This window comes from Mus pahari, chromosome 18, assembly GCF_900095145.1.
Source record: "Mus pahari chromosome 18, PAHARI_EIJ_v1.1, whole genome shotgun sequence".
NCBI classification, from domain to species: domain Eukaryota; kingdom Metazoa; phylum Chordata; class Mammalia; order Rodentia; family Muridae; genus Mus; species Mus pahari.
The window spans coordinates 85,726-105,969 of NC_034607.1; the positions used below are offsets into that span (position 1 = coordinate 85,726).

Genomic DNA, 20,244 nt, shown 5'->3' on the forward strand with positions numbered 1-20,244 from the left:
CTCGAACTCAGAAATCCACCTGCCTCTGCTTCCCGAGTGCTGGGATTAAAGGCAAGAGCCACCACGCCCGGCATAACTTCCCTTCTTTAAACTCTACCATGCAATCTTGTCTCTAACCCCCCAACTCAAATCCATTTTCCAACTCTACACTCAGAAAGACATCAGTAACCACAGGAGGGTAACTTTATACTCAGTACAAATGTTTATTTTTGCATTGAGAACTGCACAAAAAAAAAACAAAACAAAAAACCAAAAAAAAAACAAAAACAAACAAACAAAAACAAACCCTTTAAGTATATAAGTGAAAAGTCTATGAACTCCCTTCTACAAATGTCTAAAGTATTTTAATACAAGTCTCAGATTCACTGACATAATTATTGGCCGAGCGACCCGTGCATACAGTACAGTGGGGGCTTGTACACATCTCTTATTCTTGTATAGGACTAAGATGTCTAGCACTGCAGGAAGGATTTGAAAATGGTCAGAGAAATCAAATAGATCCGTTCTAATAACAACCCAGTTAACAGCCATCAGGAGGGTGGGAGGCCATTCAAAACTTGAGCATGAAGGTACAGCTGAAACCATTCCCCACCTCAGAAGTGGGCCCAGCACGGGGAAATATTTGAACAAGAGGGAAACATGAGGGTGGGATGTGGTAGAGGAATAAACTGTCATTGCGCTATCACAGCAATCTGCGACATTCCTGGAGTAGGCCAGGGCCTTATGGATCAGGAGGTGAGCACTGGTTGGGGTTTGGCCTTTCTGGTTGGGGGTGGGAGATACAGATCAAGAGTGCTAGAAACCTTTCAATCAACTTGGCTCTGCATACGTATAATTATTTATCTTACATCAGAGACTGTTCTTGGGTGTGGAGCATGAGTGAACAGGTGGGCTCGAGACAGGGAAGCCATCTGGGGGTGTTCTCAGGGGAAATGTTTATGTGTGGGGACACGGAGATCCTATTTAGAGGAAATGTACATTATCTAAGAGTATGTGGTTAACCCTGAGCTTAAATCAAATCAGGAGTTAGGTAGAGGCAAGCACGGTGGGAAAAGCCCCCCCCCCCCCCCAAGCCTTGTGTGAAGAAGGGATGAGGGTGGAGAAGGACCTTCGGTGAGGATGTGTTTTGGATAATGGCCAAGTATCACTGCCTCATCACCACCGGGTCCAGGGAGTCCCAGGGTATCCGGCTCCCGACTACAACTTCAGTGTGGGGGAACTGAGCCCAAGGAGCTCCCGCCCAGGAAAGGCAGGACTGGCCACTGGAGAGTGGCTCTGCACCAACTGTTGGTAAATCTTACACAAAGGTGCCTGGGAACCTGGGCCTAGCCTAAGCAAATGAAAATACCTAGTTGGTTTACAAAGAAATTTCAGGGAGACACCAGCATTAAAAAAAGAGAGATGTGTTTATTCCATGATCAGTACAGACCAAATGCATATTTACCACATGAAAGTCAAACCAGTCACTGACTCCAGAGTTTGGCCAACACCGAGGCACCAGCACTATGGTGTAGAGTGGGTTCTCATGGCACATGTAACCTCACCAGGGGCTCCAATTTAAAAACAAAACGAAACAAAAATACTACTAGGAAGGCAGGCACAGCACACTGGTCTGACCAGGTACTGGGTGGGGACCTCTGCCTCAGTTGGCAGCCCACCAGGGCCTGTCGCCCTGCCGAGGCTCTCCCTTTCTTGGTAAAAACAAACAGATTTGACATTAAAAAAACAAAGAAGCCAACAAATAAGGGGTAGAGGGAAAAGAAATTGCAGCTTTCTGGTTTTATAATTAAAAATAAGACTAATAAAATTTGAAACTGAATACAAGCAGGATTTTTGTGTGTGTGTTTTGGGTGGTTTGTGGGTTTTTTGTTTTTTACACCAGTTTGGTGGAATCACCAACAAACTTCAAACAAAGATATGCCAACTATGTTCACTATACAGTACAGCCACAGCCACACTACCCACAGCGCAGGGGAGCTGCCGCTCACTAAGGAGACGTTCACACCATTTGGAGATTAGCAGTGCCACTGTGTCTGAGGAGAAGAGAGAGTTAAAAATAAAATAGAATTCAACAACAACAAAAAATATATATATATATAGGAAAAATAAAACAAAACAAAATCAGAAACACGGGTGGGAAGGGACTGACTTTGGTTGGTGGCCTTACTCCCCAGGCGAGCGAGGCCTGTCCATACACGTGAGCAGGCACCCCTGTCCAAACTGCCATGGACACACACTTCCACGGCATTATTCCCTTTTGCACAAGCGAACACTTATAGAGAGCGGCTCTCAATTAAAGGCTTGTGGGGGAGGGGAGAGGGTCTGTTCAAGGCAAAGTCAGTGCCAGCAAGGGGTGGGCCAGGGCCTTGCTGCTCCAGTCCACGCAGGCTTGCCCTGGCCTCCTGGGAGTGGGCAGCGATGGCTGGGGTGGGAAGGACTCCCAATGGGTAGGACGTCACAAACGTCATGTTCTCAGGGACAGAAAACCAGTCACGGTGGCGGCAGCAACAATGTCCTGTGTATACTGTGTAGTCAGACATTTGGCGCAGAGAAGGGCCTCTGCCCCGCACGCGGGGAAGCAGGCCTCAGGTCCAGCCGGCACTGGACTCATATTGAGACGTGCCCTGAACTGACATCCTCTGAGGGGGTGGCATGTAGTAGGACGTCTGTCCGGCTGGCTGTAAGGCAGAAGGGCTCTGCGATCCTCAGCTGCCCGCCCGTCAGGCCTGCCCCGGGCATAGCATGCAGGAGAGCCAGGCCCAGAGACATCCCTGGCTGCTGCTACTTCCACTGCCGCCCCTAACACTATGTATGGAGAGTCAACATTTTTGCCAGAAAAAGTCAGAAGTCACCTGGGTGCTCTCAAAAAAGATTTTCTTCAAATATTGACAAAAGATCACTCTGGAAATTCATGTCAATTGTAGCTGCCATCTGGAGGGGAAGAAGGAGGAAGAGTTGAGTCTGGGGTACCTGCCCCACCTGTTCCCCACGCTGCTCCCTTGCACCCACCCTGGGCTCACTGCCTACTCTTCCCTCCCTAGGTTCCCAGAATCTCCAAGGTGGACTCCCGCCCAGAAGCTCCCACCAGGTCCCCTACTCACTGCCTCCCTGCGCCTCCGCTCCTGCTCTCGTTTCCGTGCCAACTCCCTCTGCTGGTCCAGCATTGACTGGGGCTGGGAGCTCTGGGCCTGGGGGGCAGAGGCAGCGGCCACAGCAGCTGCCTGCTGCTGCTGCTGCTGCTGCTGCTCCTGTCTCTGCTGCTGCTGCTGCTGCTCCTGGCGCCGTCGTGCCTCCTCATGGGCTCGACGTGCCTGTTCCAGCGCATCCTCATCCTCTCGGCTCCTGGGCAGAGCGGGGCCCCAGGTCAGCCTGGAGCCCAGTATGGCCCTGGGAGCCCCAGTGCCCTGCACGGACCCCAGCCCACCTCATGCGCTCCTGCCTCAGCCGCTCCTTCTCCTTCTCTGCATGCTCAGCCTGAGCCTTCAGGGCCTTTTCCCTCTCCTCCTTCTCCCGAGCAGCGCGGCGGAAATGCTCAAAGCTGTCGCTTGAGGACTTGGCTGTGGAGGATGGGGTGGTCGGATGCTTCTGTACCAGGCTGGCCCAGGAGCCCATGTTCTTAATTTTCAGGTCCTATATAGGCAGAGGTCAAGTGGCAGGTGAGGGCCTGCAGCGAAGGGTATGTCAGGAAGCAAGTAATCTCAATGAGCTTAGAGCACTGGAGCGCCTACTACCCTTACCTTTTTGGGTGCCACTGGAGTTTTTGGCTCCTGCTTCTGTTTGTCCTTGTCAGGGGCCCCTGGTGGGGGTGCACTCTGCTCTGGAGGCCGGATCACAGGCCTCCCTATGTCTACAGGCTTCATCTCAGGCCCTAGAATTGAGAAGCAATCACTATGTGAGTCGGGTCACCTGGTGCGCAGGTTAGCAAACAAGATGCAGGCAGGGAGGTCACTCACGTTGGGGCAGGTGGACTGGGGCCTTGATGTTCTCTGGGTGCTTGGGCGGCTCTGGTCGAAGTGAGGTGCTGAAAGGCTCGCTGCGGATGATTGGTGAGTGGATCTTCTCCTCCTTTACTACCACCAGGGGCTGGGGCTGGACGACTGAAGGCGGTCGCAGCTCCTGGGACAGCATAGGTACGGCAGCCGGTGAGGCAGGTGGGCATCCCTGGCCTTGGCCTATGACTGGCCCTGGGGGCTGTGGCTCAGACCTGCCCTTTACCTGCTTCTTAGGCTGGACGTTCTGCTGGGGAGGAGACTGATGGGTCAGGCTCTGGAACTGTGGCATCTGAGGGGAATGTATCATAAGCGGAGAGGGGGCTTCACGAAGGTGACCTAGGAGACCAGGCAAGAGCTGTGTCAGAGAGCTGGTGTATAGGCCACTAGCCCTGGGCCGCCTGCATCTTGACAAGAGGATAATGAAAGGACCATCATGGGGTCCAAACAAGCTGAAAGAATGAAAACCTACAGTATCTACTATACCTGCTAAGGATACAACATGGCCTTCCATCCTTGGGGGACTGATGTATACAGCCTGTTTAGTTACCCCCCTATGCTGGATGCACAAAGCTTTTCTATAGTCCTGAAGCGCTAAATAACACTTCAGTATTACCCAGGAAGCTTCATTAACCACACATCCTGACACATCAGACCTCGTGTGTGGCCTGGATGCCAGAGCTTTGCAAACACCACCCCTTCCCCCACCTCCACCCTGCACCTAAGACTCTGAAGTTAACCTGGGTTATTCAAGGAATATCAATAAATTCTGAAAACTCAACCAGATAGTCCACCTTGCTTCTGGGTGGCTGCACAGGCCCTGGAGTGAAGGTGGGCTACTTCCAATGCTGTTCCCTAGCTCAGTCTGCTCATCTACTGAATGCAGGAGAACTTGGGACTGATCTCTACCCGGGCAAAGCAAGTACAACGGGCCCCAGGGCTCCCAGTCAGCCTCTTACCTGCATCTAGGCACCAGGTCTAAGGAAGCTAGGTGGCACCTAAGCACCCAGCACATGTTAGAAGAATTCTATGCCAGCAAAGGAAATACAGAGCATTCAGCTCTCAGCTATACCAACGAGGAAACTGAGCCCTTAGTATAAGTATAGAGTGAGTCAGAGCCTCTGGCCTGGGGAACTGGAGAAACTGAGTCTCGGGCATTCCCATGTAGTTTGTTCTTGACTTAAATCCCAGTTAGAAAGGGGCTGTGCCACTTGTCACAGCTCAGCTAGCGACAGTTCAGAGTAGTCCTCCAGGTCCCACTTCTAAGCCACCATTTTAGTATAGCGCTCTTACCCTGACAATCCCCCTCCCTTCCAGTATAATATACCTATTTTGGCAGACCCAGAAAAGACCGTAATATCTTATGTAGGCAGACCCTAGGCTCCACTGTGGGGCCAGTAGCCAAGTCCAGCAGGCTGCATTCTGTCAAGATCTTCTCTTCTCTTACATCCCAGCTTATCAGGACTCCCTTCTAAGTTACCACCCTGGTTCCACTTGTCTGTAGTTGACAGGTGAACGTCTGTGACAGTGTGTTGGCTGTGTTAGTGCCATCAAGTGCACCTGTTAAGGCTGATCTGAACAACACAAGAGTCTATGGTTTTGCTGTTAGCTTTGGAGAGCTGGCCTAGCAGTTCAGGGATGGTGCTGGGGATTGGCTGGGTGCCCATCTGCACCTCTGACAACTTGGGTTTTGGCCCCCAAGCTGTCACCTAGGTTCCAACTCATAGGACTCCTTAGGGATCTTAGGTGGGGTCCTAAGACAAAGTAGAGGGAGGTTGTTGGTTGTTGGCCTAGGATGCCCAAAGCTGGTTCTCCTGCTGCCAGTTCTCCACCTTCCTTCCAAAGGATGAGATCAGAATAGCTAGATGGGTGGCCATGCCCAGAGAGAACCAACAGCTGCACCCAGCTCAGGACATGCAACAATTTGTTTGCCCCTTGGTAGTGGGTGTTAAGTATAGGAGCAGTTACAGACCTACTCCATTTGCAGGCAGCACTTAGTTTAATTCAACCCCTAGGCAAACAACATGGTGTATATACAGTGCTGAACCCAGGAACCTGACCCGCAAAGGTTACTGTAAAATGTTGCTGTAAGCTTTGAATGGGACATTTTCTAGTCAGGGTTGGGCAGAACATTTAGGTTATCAACAACTGAAAGTCAAATGTGCCATAAAAACCAAAGGGTATGGCCCAAGCAATACTGCTGAAGAGTGGAAAAATCTGCACTTCGCTAGAGACAGACAGGGCTCCTGAGTAGATTCTGCTTATGAGTCCCAGCCATATTCACCTACACGGGCCTTGCAGGGCTAGGTGCAGAGATAGACTATTCCCCACACTATTCTCTAACTCCCAACTTGTTTACCAAATGATCTCCTGTTTAACTTAGGGTCACCTCCAGGAAACTTTCCCTGATCCTGAATGTTTAGATATGGTGCCTTGACTGGCTCCTGCCTTCCATTTATGAGTTAAAGTCAAGGAAGATCTTTTTCTGAAGTGTTTCTGCTTGTGAACAAGACAAATAGCCTGATAAATACGGAACACAGGCATGATACTCCAATTACACGGTGCCTACTGGGGATTGGCTCTGAACTCACTGAAGCCTGAGCCACGACTAACCGTGCATTGTTAGGATAAGACACAAAACCCAGCTCCAGATCGCCCCCCTCCCCCATACAAGCAAGGGGACTACTTACCAGCTGAGTAGGGGTCTGACTTGTGGTGCCGGGGTGAAGGGTGATGCTGGATGACCTGCTGAGGTTTGGCAGGCTGTGGGGGTGGGGGCTGCTGTCCTGGGGGTGGGTGAGCAGGTTGCTGTCCTGGGGGCGGTGGGGGCTGCTGAATGTGAGCAGAAAAGGGCATGGATGGCAAGTGAACTGGTCGTGGTGGGGGCTGGTGTTGTTGCTGGGGTGGGGGCTGGGGCTGAGGAGGTGGGGGTGGTGGGGGCTGCGGCTGGAGCTGCTGCTGCTGTTGCTGCTGCTGCACAGAAGGGTGGGGTGGAGGCGGCAAAGGTGGTGGGGGTTGGGACTGCACCTTCACGGAAGGGAGTAGTGGTGTGGGAGGCTGCACCTTCTGCAGCTGCTGTAGGTACAACTGCATCTGCATGGAGGTGAGGGGCGGGGCAGGTGGCTCTTCATCCTCCAACAGCACTTGGGGGGGTTGAGCCATAGGTGGCTGTGGGAGCAGGGGGGGCTGGGCCAGGGCAGGGGACACAGCTGGGGGTCGGGTAGGCTTTGGGGGCAGAGCAGCAGCTCGGTTGCTGGGCCGAGATGGTTGTTGGGGCAGTGCATTGTGCAAAGCTGGAATAAACAACAAACAAAAAAATAGACATGAGGCTTTAGGTCCTTTGGTTCTGGATTGACGTTTCTTTCTATCCTGACCTTGAACTGATACCAAGTCCACTTTCTGTTCTTCTGCTCCGCAAGCTTCTTCAAACAGTACAAGATAGCTCTTAGAAGGCCTGCAGGCCTTCCTTAGCCACCCTGCCCGATATTCTGTGTCCCTGACCTTTCCCCCTGTTTTTTTTGCACAGACCTTCAGGCCCCACTACAGGCCTTTGGTATCTGCTCAGACTTCCATCAGCTTGCCAAGAGAGTAAGGACCCCACTTGTCTCTTCCCTCCCATACATGTCCCCCAAATCTCACAGGATTAATTATGAGAATGAGTATGTCTCTTCCATGTCCAATTTTTGCTGATCTAAAATAATGCCTGGCCCCAAAGAATTAAACAACAACCTTCTGGCACACCAGTCATATCTCAGAGGAGCAACCTACTCAATCACTGAAGCTAACAGGATGCTCAGAGTAACTGATCATGATGCAGTAGAACCAAGGTGGCAAAAGGAGAGATAGCCATGGCTCACCTGGAGGAGAGACCACAGCATGCTGGTTGAGATGGGGTGGAGTGCTGTGCTCAGGTGGCTGGGGCAGGTGAGGAGGCAGCTCCGGCTGCGGCAGGTGCAAGATGGGCTGGGTGAAGTGGCCAATAGGGTCAAAGACACTGCCTGGCAGCTGTGGTTCCAGGACGGGGACCTGGGCGGTGATGAAGGGTGGGGGCGAGGACTTCATCGCTGGGGCAGTCTGCTGTGGCATGGAGGGCGGAGGTGGTGGGGGTGGAGGTTGCTGCTGCTGCTGCTGCTGCGGTGGAGGTGGAGCAGGTTGCTGTGGAGGTGGGGGCTGCTGCTGGGGCACAGGAGCGGGGGCTGGCTGCATCTGTGGATGGTGATGGTGATGATGCTGCAGGCAGACAGAGAGGCACCCAGGCTGATGTCAGACAGGAGAAATCCGCCTGCATCAGATCCACAGGACCCTCTCAGCAGAGGGGCCAGCTATCACCGAAGGGGAGAAACTCGTGAAGCACATACCTTTTTCTGGTCCCTCCCAGTGTGCCCTTTCTTTTTTGACTTGGGGGCCATCTCTGCAGAGAAAAGAAAAGGTAGTGAGACTCTGGGAAAGAGATTATGAATTGGCTTGGACGCAGAAGACAAGGACGTGGGGCATTTAGGACAAGGGTTGGTAACACTGAAAATGCATCTGAATTGGGCCATCATAGGGAGAAAAAGATGTGTGGAGTGTCACCTATCCATCTACCAGCAGCTTTTCCAAGGAACTGCGCCTGAAAAATGCCTCAACAAGCTGCAGACCAGAAGGTCAAGGGCAAGGCCCTGGCCATACCAGAATGTAAGCTCTAGAGCCTTTACCACCTTCCTATTTCATGAGTCAGACCCTGGCGGAGTGTCAGCACACTCTGTGTTACAACCTGCCATGTTCTGGAGTAACTCTGGATATTTGCAATGACCCCAGTTGAGACAAGTTGAGAACAAGGCTTCATCCAAAAACTGAGGACAACCAATCAGGACCACAACGCAGAGTCAGCAATCTAGGGCCTTTGGTAGACTTGTGTGCTGAGGTGGTCCTTGCCGCAGAGTAAGGACCGGAGGCTCGGACTGACATCAGTGATCCTAGCATGGAGCCTAACTCTGACCGGAGCCATAGAGTGGGAAAGGAAAGTGACCCTGAATGAGACCACAGAAGGGGACACCTTTTGGGTGTAAGGGAGCAGGATATCGTCCCCAGAATGACCATGAACAAACACAGCAGGTGCTCACTGCCAAAAAGATGGCACTGGCCCTTTTTCTCTTCCTTGGACAAGACAGATGTCAGTGACCCTTCTCTGGACAGTCAGCGTGCACAGAAGGAAGGCAATGTGTACCCTGGCTCCTTAAGAGGCCGAAGGCCAATGCTTTATGTGTGCAAGGGTGCCTTTCTCTGCTGAGCTGGTTAACCCTAAGTTCATACCTCTGCCTCCATCTTAAGAGTTTATAAGGAATGGTTGCCAGCTGGGTACTCCGGGAGAGGGACAGCTCCCGGCCAGTACTCGTGGGTTGGCAAACAATACAAATACCAATCAACCAGGTTGGAGGCTGAGCCCATGGTACTGAGGTAACTGTTACTAGGAGTCACTTTTGTGTCTGTTTTGGCCTTCCCCAAGCACCTTGTCAGAACACCAGTTCTTGCTCATAGCTGTGTTGAAGTGCTGTGAAGTGCACGGCCCCTGAGGGGCAGAATACAATAGAATGATGGCACCTTGTACCCTGCAAGAGCTCACCACTCCATGCAGTACCGACAAAACACAGGCACAGACCTCAGCAGCCACAAACATGTCCTCGCACAAATGAGGACAGCTAGAACATGAGACCAAAGGCTGAGCCCAAATTTGAATGCCAGAACGTAGAGCTCTCACAACTCCTTGAGGGTCAGTAAAAGAAATCTGGCCACAAGAGCTTCTTACAGTAAGACACTCACAAGGGGCTGTCGGAAAGCTCTGCAGACTCAGGGCTGGGTACCTGACTATTTACAATGGAGAAACAGCACCAGCTGCAGAACTCACCACAAGGACTTGCGTGACAGGGACACACAACAGCTAAAGACCAGTGATTCCATGTGGGCTGGAGGGGGGGGGGGGTGCTGGAAAAGCCATTAGACAGGCTCCTCTATTAGCATTTCTGGTGTCATTGTAAGAAGGGTAGAGTGGGCAGGGTGATAAGACAGGGATTTGGGGAGAGCTGCCTTACAAAAATGTTGAGTGTACTCGAGGGGATGGCGGCATATAGAGAAGCTAGGAGATAAAGCTGAACCACTATGCTCTATCAAATGTGATCTGGAAAAGCTTTGGAGGTGGCACCCAGATGGTAAGCTGAGTGGGGAGGTGTCTGGTAGGAGCGAGGCTTGCTTCCTATTGTCTACTAACACTGGACATTGTTTTCCTACTCACACAAAGGGAAAAATACTTCCTGCCTCAAGTTATGGTCTACAAGACTAGGCGTAGGACCAAGAGCAGTGGACAAAGGGGTTCTAGGAAATCTCAGCGGAACTGCAAAGGTCACAGGAGTCTTCTGGGACTCATCTTCAGAGTGGACGTGGATGCACCAGGCAGCCCTCTGGGCCCAGGTGAGACTAGTGGAGCTGAAATGTGTTTCCAGGCAGCCCTATGTAGCTCCTATAGCCCAATCCTTGTGTTGGGTTACCAGTAAGAAGACAAGACAGTAAGTGCACAGCTTCATGACACACCAGCCCCAGACACCCCCACACAAAACTCTCTAGAAAGGGTTACATGGAGATGGCCTCAAATACTGTGTGATCTTTATTCCATAACAATCTTAGACTCCAACACAAATTTAATCTTTACATAGGATGGTATTGTACAAAGTAAAATGATTTTGGTAAACTTGGATTAAAACACTGATTTCAACCCCAGCCCAGCCCCACTTGAATGAAGGAGACAGGTTTGAAGGCAGGGCAATCGAGGAGAGAAGCCCTCCACTGTCCTTGCTGGCTCCCCAACAGGAGCCCACAGTCAGCTGGTATACTACGGCTTTCCAAGGGGCGTTCCCCTTGCCCAGGAACAGAAAAACTACCAACAAGGAAGACCAGGTGGGACACTGGCTTTCCCGGCTGTGTTTCCAGGGTACCAAGTACAAATCTTAAGTCTAAATTCTCAAGTTCAACAAACAGGTCCTGAGTGTCCTATCACACAGTAGGCACACAGAGCCAGGGACGGGATTCAGGATAGCAAAGAGCACGCTACAGGGAAAGTCACCCTGTATGTATGCACGTGTGTAGACATGGTGTTGGGAAGGCCAAGCTACTGTGGGAATGTAGGCCACCATGTGGTCCAAGATAGCAAAAACTTCCCAGAAAGATAATGCCATCAGCTTTCCCAACTGTCCTGTGGGAATCTCTGGGCAAGAAGTCTCCCCCCGCCCCCAAGTCCAGCCAAGCCAAGTTCATTGGGAATATGTCAGGCACAGGCCAAAGGGCAGCTCAAAATAGTACATTTGGCAAAAGGAGCTATCTTGAAGCTAGACACACAGAGGACTTGGAATGGCCTAGGAACTCAGCAGCAGCAGCAGCAGCATCTTGGGGGTCACTGGATGTTCTAGGGAGTCTGAGACCCAAGGCCATACCAGAGATAGGGCAGCAAGCAACCCTTGAATATGGAAACTCTGGAATCTGGGAAGGTACACAGCACCATTGCAGCCTCATTTTAGCCCCAAGGGAAGACGAGCTCCAAGGCGGCTGAGACAGTTCTTTCAGAAGTACAGTATTTAAAAAAAGACAAAGAACCCACTAAATGGGGCTTTTTATGTCAGGCAGTTTTCTGGTGGGATGCTAGATCTGTGGTTTAAAGAAAAAAAGGGCCAGGGTCAGTTTTCAGGGAAGAAAACCAAACCAAACCAAACCAAACCAAACCCCAACCAACCAACCAACCAACCAACCAACCAACCAACCAAAAACAACACAGCCTACTTTGGTTTGTTTCTGGAAAGGTTTGGAATGATATGGTCTATTCTTGCCTCAATAGCTGCAGTCATTATTGGAAGCTAAAGATGAGGATGGCTGTGATGGCAACAGAACTTGGAGAAGCACTGTAGGCAGTTCACAAGTAGCCATGTTATTTTCCTTGCCCACTTCCCAGATCCTGACCTGGCTTGGCAGTGGGGCCGAATGCCTGCATGTCCCTCACCAGCAACCTCGAAGGGTAATTTTCTTATGTGATGAGGAGAGAAGACCAAAGAACTTGGGGAAATTTTCTTTGGGTCACTTCAACTTTTAGTACTCTATGGGAACAAAAGAGACTGAAGGAGAATTCAGGAGGCTATGTGCCAGGTAAAGCTGGTCACAGCTTCCATCTGATCAAACCAACCAGGGTGGCCCCACATGGGAGCACAATGTTCATCCTCAGGGTGAATTAGCTTTCCTGGGCTAAAGTCACTGCAAGGTCTGGAGTCTCAGAAAAAGATGGAAGGGGCGAAGAGAGGAAACACACTGTGATCAGGCTTTGCACACAGAGCAGCACCACATGTATGCATAGAGGATTATTATCACCCTCTAGGAGATGCCACCCACCCAGAGGACCCCAGAGGACCAGGGAGGCTGGGCAGGAGAGCCAGGCAGTCTTTGTACAGAGAGGCCCAGGCAGCAGGCCAGGCAGGCAGCCTTCCTGAAGGTGAAACTAGGTGTGTGCTGCTGGACATGACTAATCCACCCCAGGGGATAGGCCCAGGGCTCTGAGCAATTCCATAACTTGATGGAGTCCTGTCCCTTTCACAGAAGAGAATGGGACTTAGGCTATAGCTCGCTGGGAAGGAATCTGGAACTGAAGACCGTTTTATTAAGAGTCCGTGTCCAATGATTAGGCAGGACCTAACAGAGGGAGAGAGAAACCAGTGTGAGAGAATGGTGTGGAATGTACCGTTCACGTTACACGAACAGAAGAATCGCAGACTGGGCCAGCTTCTGTGCCCTAGTGACTGAAAGGGCACAAGAAGACCTTGTTGGAAACCAAGAGCCCCATCCTTGACTGGCCTGCCTTGGCAGGGATGGATAAATCTACACCATAGAAAGGCCACAGTGTATGTACAAGTCTCTAAAACTGTTTGAAGCTTGTCTGCACTTCTAAACAAAACTGATCCTGCCAATGAGTCTCATGTGCCCCAACTGTGTGTATTGGTATTTTCTTTACTCTTGAAGTCCTTCTTACATGTGAGAGGTGCCCACTGCCCCCAAGCTATCTCACCAGCCAGGTGTGTCAAAGTCACCAGGAACCAGCTAACAGTTCTTTAGAAAAGCAAAATACCAACCCTTTCTCATAGTATGATCAGGAAAGAAAAGCTCCCAATTGAAAAACTTCCCACTGAGGAAGGCATAGAGCAGAGCCATTTATTTATGTCTATTTCCACATTTCTATTAAAAGCAAACTGGTGACATAACAATTGCTGAGGGAAAGAAGAGGCCAAAGAGGCCTTGTCCTTTCCATCCTTTTTCAGGACATCCAATATGGCTTCTGGTCCAGAGAGGGGGCTGGACTGGTTCCCACATGTAGCAGAGTGGCGCCGCTGCTGGAATTATAAATGTTACAATCCCTAGTCCCAGAACATGCCTGGGAAAACCCCGCCCACTCAGCCACATTCCACAGAGCTGGCCCTCACCCCGGGGAAGCCCCAATCAATCCCTTCAAACTTCTGGGCTTCTGGAGGTGCCACCTGGCTCTGTACATTTCCTACTCTCAAGGGACCTTACCCCTTTCTAAAGTAATTGTCACATTCTGACAGCAGGATCACTATACCCCTGAAGGGAAGTCTCAAAAGATCCTGGGGCCAGGGAGCTGAAGCTGGCTCCCTGATCAGAGCCTCTAGAGTGTGTCTCACTGCCCCTGTCTGCACTTCCCAGCTCCAGCCTTTCCAAAACACCACGCATTCCTCTTTACCCTGGAGCTATTAAGGAACACCCACATGTTCCAATCCTGGGAAAAGGAAGTAAGACTAAAATAACTGGACCATGCTCTTGCATGAACAGGCTGCACTTCCAGAGCCTTCTCACTGTATGGCTCCAATCCCATTCCAGGCCAGGCAGCTGAGGTACACTATAGGGGTGACTCCAGAGTGGATGTACATAATCAGCTATGTAGCTACCTATACTCACGAACACCTGTGGAAAGTATATGAAGAGAACCAGATATTATCAATAAACACCTGTGGAAAGTATATGAAGAGAACCAGATATTATCAATAATAATGAAAGAACTTTTTACCCCATGAGGGATGATCTGATCCTATGCTGGTGACTGGGAGAGTTCTGGGAAAGGAGAGCCACAGTGTCTTACACCCCGACTTGCCCCGCTCAAGTCTGAAGACTTCCTAAAGTTGAAGGGAGCTATACCTGGGCCTTATTCTGCTTATTCTAATATGGAACCCCTAAGCAGTTCCAGTCTCAAGCTAGAGTCAAAGCTCAATGAAAAACAAAACAGCCCAACAAATAAACTGGTTCACGACAAATGTCAACAAGGGCCACTGGTGTGGCTGGCACACATGGAGGATCACACCGTGGCTGGAATCCAGGTAGCCAAGCATCCCACCCACTCATCTTCAGTGTGGCCTAGCCCCATGCATTCCTGCACACCTTCTAGCCCTACTGAATGCTTCCCTTCAGTTGCTTTAGATGGTTTGTGTGACTGGGGGCATGGCAGAAGAACTGACCCTTAGTATAAGAACAAAAATAGGTCCCAGGAGAAATTTTAGCTTTAATTCAAGTAGAAAGATAAGAACATGAAAACATAAACTAGACCCAAAGACCAAAGTGAAATGTCTTCCTTGTCTACACCATCTTTACTCTGGTCTCCTGACATGGTAGTTCTACTTGTTACAGAGGCTGGGGTGGCTGGGCTTCCTGGACCCAGGAGATCAGCTACTAGAGGGTCCACCCACCTCTGTACCCCAAATACCACAAACTGCAGTACCTGTGTGGTATGAGGAGACAGAAGATGTTTTACTGGTATATACGTGTGTTCATAGACGACCGTGTCTTTCTGTGTGTCTTATGTGGGGTTCTAAAACAAAACCCCATATCAACAGCTTCACAAGGCAGCACCCTGTACACAGTAGGAAACGGTGGTCTGAATGAAGACAAGTGGGGGCCAGCCAAAAATGAGGAGGATGTCATCTGGAATGAAGGAGACACTCAGCCCAGGCAGCCAAAATGGTCAGGGTCCATAGCCAAGGCCTAAAAGTCTGCCATCAGCAGCTCCATGACTTTAAATCCCACCCTCCTTCCCGCCAGGACAGCCGTTCCCAGGACTCTCGGATTACTTGTTGCACAAGCTTTCGAATTAAGTGAGGAGGCGGGTTAGGAAAAAAAAAAGTCTTCTTTCTGTAACCGTAGCAAAAAGCTGCTGGGATGCCATCATGACAGCCATCAAGGAAAGACAGAGGGAGGGCACTCACGTGGGACCATAGGAGGACTGCCACCCAAAGAAGAGGGATGTGGGGGCAGTGGCTCAAAAATACTTGTATGTGGGGTCAGGGCCCGGCCCTCTAAGATCCAAAGGTAAGCCAAGATGTTTAGCATCAGGGCTAAACATCTTGGAGTCAGTCTTTGGGGTTGTCATTTGAACACCTGGATTCTTAGAAAAGAAGGCTGCAAAATCTTAGGAGGGACAATCTAGAAAATACAGTCCCCCCCACCAAAAAACAAAGAGAGAGAGAGAGAGAGAGAGAGAGAGAGAGAGAGAGAGAGAGAGAGAGAGAGAGAGAGAGAGAGAGAAAACAGAGGAAAGGCAAATCTAAAGCTTGGCTGGCAATGAAAGTGAAAAGTCAGTGGCCACCAAGAATGCTAATGGAGCCCCAAGAATACATCTATTCACCCCATTCACCCTGCTCAAGGCGGTGGCCCCAGTTCAAGGAATGGCTCAGGGCCAGCCCTTCCCAGAAGGCCTAGGATGCAGCTCCCCCTGCTGGTTCATGGGAAAGTGAGGCAAGGTATTTTAGAATGACTAGGGGAGGCTGTGAGACCATCTCATTTTCACATGCTGCGGAACAAATGCAGAACAAACCATTGAATGGATCACACTTTCTTTGTAAATATACTGCTCATCAAAAATACAAGGCAGTACAGAGAACTGTCCTGGGAAGTCCCATGCCTGCTCCACGGCCCACAGAGATGTTTCCTCCCTCTAACTCCAGTTTCTATGTACAGTTTGAGACAACAAAGTTCATCCTTGATGTTGTAAGGGAGCCTGGACTTTCCTTGACATGGTCCATGGGAGACTGCCCAGAGCCCTTCCCTCCACAGGCCACTATAGACCCCTCACACTGAAACCCCAGAGCTAGCTCACAGGTGGACTTCATCTTCTCAGCAAATGGAACTTGCCCTGCCCAGGGGTAACACCACTCATATGAACTATGTATCAGGCAACCTAGGTACACCATGCCTTCTTCCCTATCTTTCCCTTGAGGTCAATGTGAGCACCTGTTCCTTTGAGAACAATAAAGAAAAGTACACCTCTGGGAAAGCACCCTATTCCCATCATTACCACCTGCCCTCACCTCTAGAGCTCTCTACCTGGTGCTCAGAACAAAGGAACTGAATGAACACCATTATATAGGACCACAGAGAACAGGGATCAGTAGAAGAGCAGGACATACATGTAGTTAGAGCAGATCAGGGAACAGACAAAACAGCAGTAAGCACGCTGTGGAGAAGAAGAAAAGGGCAGTTTCCATAGTGTAAGCCACTCAGGCTACAGACAACAGAGCTCTACACAGACTGATCATGCAGGCTGTCAGATGTAGGTGGCCTGACTCTACTCTGCTAAAATGTAGTTCCATGACAACTACAAGGCCAGAATACTGGAAGCAGATATACTGGGGACATTCCAACCCAAGGTTGATGGGACCCCAACACCTGCAGTCCTCAAGGTCTACCCACTACCCAGATGGAGAGAATAGAATGCTGCTACACTGGGTGTCTTGCCACTCTGCAGGGAGAAGTTAACATGATGAATGGGTACAGAGGACTGAGATAGCACCAGGGCTGGGTGGGAGAGTCTGGTAAGATGCAAAGGAGTCTGCTGACCTGTTTCAGAGTCTTCACTGTCAGAGGAACTAGATTCGCTGGTGCTCTCCGACTCAGAGGATGAGAATCCCTTCATCTTGGAAGAACCAGCAATCACATCAACTTTTTCCGCTGCAACCCAAATAACAGAATTGCATCAGAAAGGATACAAACCCAGACAGTTGCTGCAAGCCACAGTGTATTTCCACCTACCCAGAGGAAGGACCCTGTAGGCTTAAAGACTGCTCCTGATGACAACTACCAACCCCGACTCTGAATAGTCCAGGGTTCTCACTGGTAGTCCGCTCCTCACTAGCTGAAACACAGCATTGTGTTGCAACGTCAAGGCCTCATCAAGCTCCTTTATAATATCCCTGAATGGTGTCTCATAGACTCAGAACACCAGGCAGAGCAGTAATTTCTTCATACAGGTTATCTGCTGTGCCCAGAGCACAGCAAAACAAAGAGCTCCAGGGTTCTCAAAGCTTTCCTGTTAAGTTTCGAGAGTAAAGCCCATATGATATCACCAAATATCAGACTCAGGGGATTCGGAGCAAAGTTCTGAGGACTTAGAAGTTAGCACAGGCCAAGAAAGCAGTATATAAAAAAAATTTTGACACACATCCTAAGCTAGTACTAAGGGGAAAGTTACAAGCTAATGTGAGGCATATGTAAGATGGAAGAGGTGTCTGGAAAGCTGATGGCAGGGATGGGGTGGGCATCACCTCTGCTAGCAAGGTAGGGCTCAGTGCTGGACGAACATCAGTTAATAGGACATCCTGACACCTCTTTCCTCTTGGCCTCACCTCAACAGAGGTGAGAGATCATTTTTGGAGAAAACTGTATGGCTAACAACTAGAGATGAAAACAGCTTCTACTCAGAGCAAGGCTCAAAAACCAGCTGATTCAGGTAGGTTTCAGCCAGCCAAAGAGGTCCAGAAAAGCATGACAATCCAGGGTCTGGTGCAGTGTCATTCTTAGGGTTTCTATGGTAAATGCATAGAATTCATAACTAACTAAGTCTCTCTGCCTCCCCCCCCCCCCCGTGTAGCTTCATTGTAGAGTGCTAAGTTAGAAGAGAGCTGAGGGTTCCCATGGGAAGGACCCGTATACCAATAGTTCTCAACTATACCTTGAGGTTTCCTTTTCTTCCGCAAACAGGAGGTGACATATCGCTCCAACTCTCGTAGTGTAGATGGCTTCAGGGTCTCAAAGTCAATCTCAATCTCATCAGGGTTGGAGTTTTTAAGTGATGGTTCCCTCGACTGAATTATGTGTACTACACGGCCTAGCTTCTCACCAGGAAGTTTGTTGATATCTAGACTTAGCTGCCGCTTCTCCTCATAAGACATGGGCTTACACTTGTCCTCCTCTTCTGATTCATATGTGGGAGGCGGCTTAATCTTCGTGGGTGCTGGTTCCTTCTTGCTATGAAGGGATGAGATATACAGTTAAGAATGGGTCCCCTGAGGAAAACTGCACACATCCCTCAGAATGTATGTGGTTAAGTGTATGCATGTGGGGCGGTGTTGTTTGACTTCCCACTCTTAATAGGGAATGACCAGAAAGACCAGAGCAAACTTCAGCAGGCTACAGAAGCTATAACTGCATGATGGCTGCCTACTGTACCCTCTCTGGTCAAGCACTGAGTTACCAAAGCACATTAAGGGGAAAAAACTGAGGGGGAAGGAATAGCTAAGTGCGTATGATAGAGCACCAACCCAGACTGGTGCCTGAAGCCAACAGGGTTGTCTTCCTCCCTACTAAGCATTTTTTGGCATCACCACTCCCAAAGATGGAAAAACTGGGAAACACAGACCTCACACTGCTGTTGCTGCTGTTATTTTTCTTTGTCTTTTTGGGAGGAAGCTCCTTGGTTTTGCTTTTTTTATTTTCCTCCACTTCTTCTTTCTTTTTGTGCTTTTCCTTTTTCTTTTCCTTCTTGTCCTTCTCCTTTTTCTTTGGTTTGTTCTGCTGGGGCTGTGAGAGGGCTGCAAGCTGCTCATGCACGGCTTTGAGCTGTGGAGCAGGGCGGAGGGGAGAGAAATTAATTAATTACAACCAGGCCGGGCATGATGGTACAGGCCTGTAATCAGTCCCTTCCCACATCTGAGAGGCAGAGGTGGGTGGATCTCTTTGAGTTCCTAGCCAGCCAGGGTTACACAGTGAGAACCTGCCTCAAATGCAAACTAACCCACCCACTACCAGGACTAAATGTTCTTCTCACTACCTAAACCCTGGAGGATAGCTCTGTATCATGTAAAAGTATAGGCTTGAGTGTTAGGCTGTGGGTATGGTAGAAGCATAGGGCACACTGGCTTCCTGCCACATTAATGAGATCCCTAAGGTGTGCTTACCCACTCCTTGATCTTCAAGGACTGCTACCGTCCTCCCCAGCAGAGAAGCTGAATAGCCTGACAGATGCTAATGTCCTGGCTATCTTAGTTCCAGGATGAAGGTCTCTAAGGGCTAGGTGAAGAGTGTACGGAAATACTAGGGCTTGGTGACTAACTCAAAGGTAAGATTACTATAGACAGGGGCTGGAGAGTTGGCTCAGCGGTTAAGAGCACTGACTGGTCTTCCAGAGGTCCTGAGTTCAATTCCCAGCAACTGCATGGTGGCTTACAACCACCTGTAATGGGATCTGATGCACTTTACTGGGTGTGTGTCTGAAGACAGCTACAGTGTACTCATATAAATAAAAATAAATAAAGCTTAACGCTGGGTCTTAAAAAAAAAAAAAAAAAAAATTACTATAGACAGACAGCCAGCCCCAGGATCCTGAGGCCTATTCTCACAGAACATGTCCATACCTCACACTTACTCAAAACACACAGCATATCTATCTGTAGGAATAACATGCTGTTGAGAAAGAGGAAATGCCACAAGGAGCTGTTTAAAAAAGGTAGAGTTAAGAACATCTCTTAGAAACCATGAGAAACTAACTACTACCCTGGCTTCTGCACATAAAACCAGATTCCCTCACCTGTTCCTGGAGCTCAGCCAGCCGCTGGGCTCGCTCTTCCTCAGAGTCGTCACTGGAACTGTCAGTGTCAGAAGAACTATCACTGCTGCTGTCACTAGATGAGGGTGGGGCCACCTTTGTGGGGGGCGGTGCTGCAGGAGAGGACACTGTAACAACTGGCTCTTCAGGCTCATCGGGCATCTTGGCAAAGCGCATTTCAAACACATCCTGGGGAGAGAAAGCCATGCTTATGTGGGTGCTCAGCCCCAGGAATGAATGCCTGGGACCACATCAACAAGAAGTAAGAGAGCTATAGGACAGGCTCATCACTGTTTATGTGAGCGCACATTTGTTCCTTGGAGGAAACAGGGACCAAAGTAAAAAGTAAAAAAAAAAAAAAAAAAA

At 49.8% G+C, this 20,244-nt stretch overlaps 1 protein-coding gene across 7 annotated transcripts in view; it reads right to left on the minus strand.

The window, feature by feature from the left end:
* Nucleotides 1-1,389: 1,389 nt before the first annotated feature.
* Nucleotides 1,390-20,244, minus strand: part of Brd4 (bromodomain containing 4) — a 79,483-nt gene continuing 60,628 nt past the window's right edge. For 4 of the 7 annotated variants that reach the window (XM_029531478.1, XM_029531479.1, XM_021218115.2 and 1 more), the window contains 12 exons: nt 19,861-20,067; nt 18,694-18,893; nt 18,007-18,302; nt 16,896-17,006; nt 8,348-8,400; nt 7,847-8,219; nt 6,680-7,282; nt 3,954-4,328; nt 3,738-3,868; nt 3,425-3,630; nt 3,102-3,342; nt 1,390-2,931 (listed from right to left, as the gene is read on the minus strand). In XM_029531478.1, the coding sequence (XP_029387338.1) occupies nt 2,863-2,931; nt 3,102-3,342; nt 3,425-3,630; nt 3,738-3,868; nt 3,954-4,328; nt 6,680-7,282; nt 7,847-8,219; nt 8,348-8,400; nt 16,896-17,006; nt 18,007-18,302; nt 18,694-18,893; nt 19,861-20,067 (2,865 nt within the window). In that variant the 3' untranslated portion in view covers nt 1,390-2,862. Of the gene's footprint in view, nt 2,932-3,101; nt 3,343-3,424; nt 3,631-3,737; nt 3,869-3,953; nt 4,329-6,679; nt 7,283-7,846; nt 8,220-8,347; nt 8,401-10,603; nt 12,690-16,895; nt 17,007-18,006; nt 18,303-18,693; nt 18,894-19,860; nt 20,068-20,244 lie in introns of those variants that run through there. The other 3 variants (XM_029531481.1, XM_029531480.1, XM_029531483.1) reach the window with 2 other exon arrangements.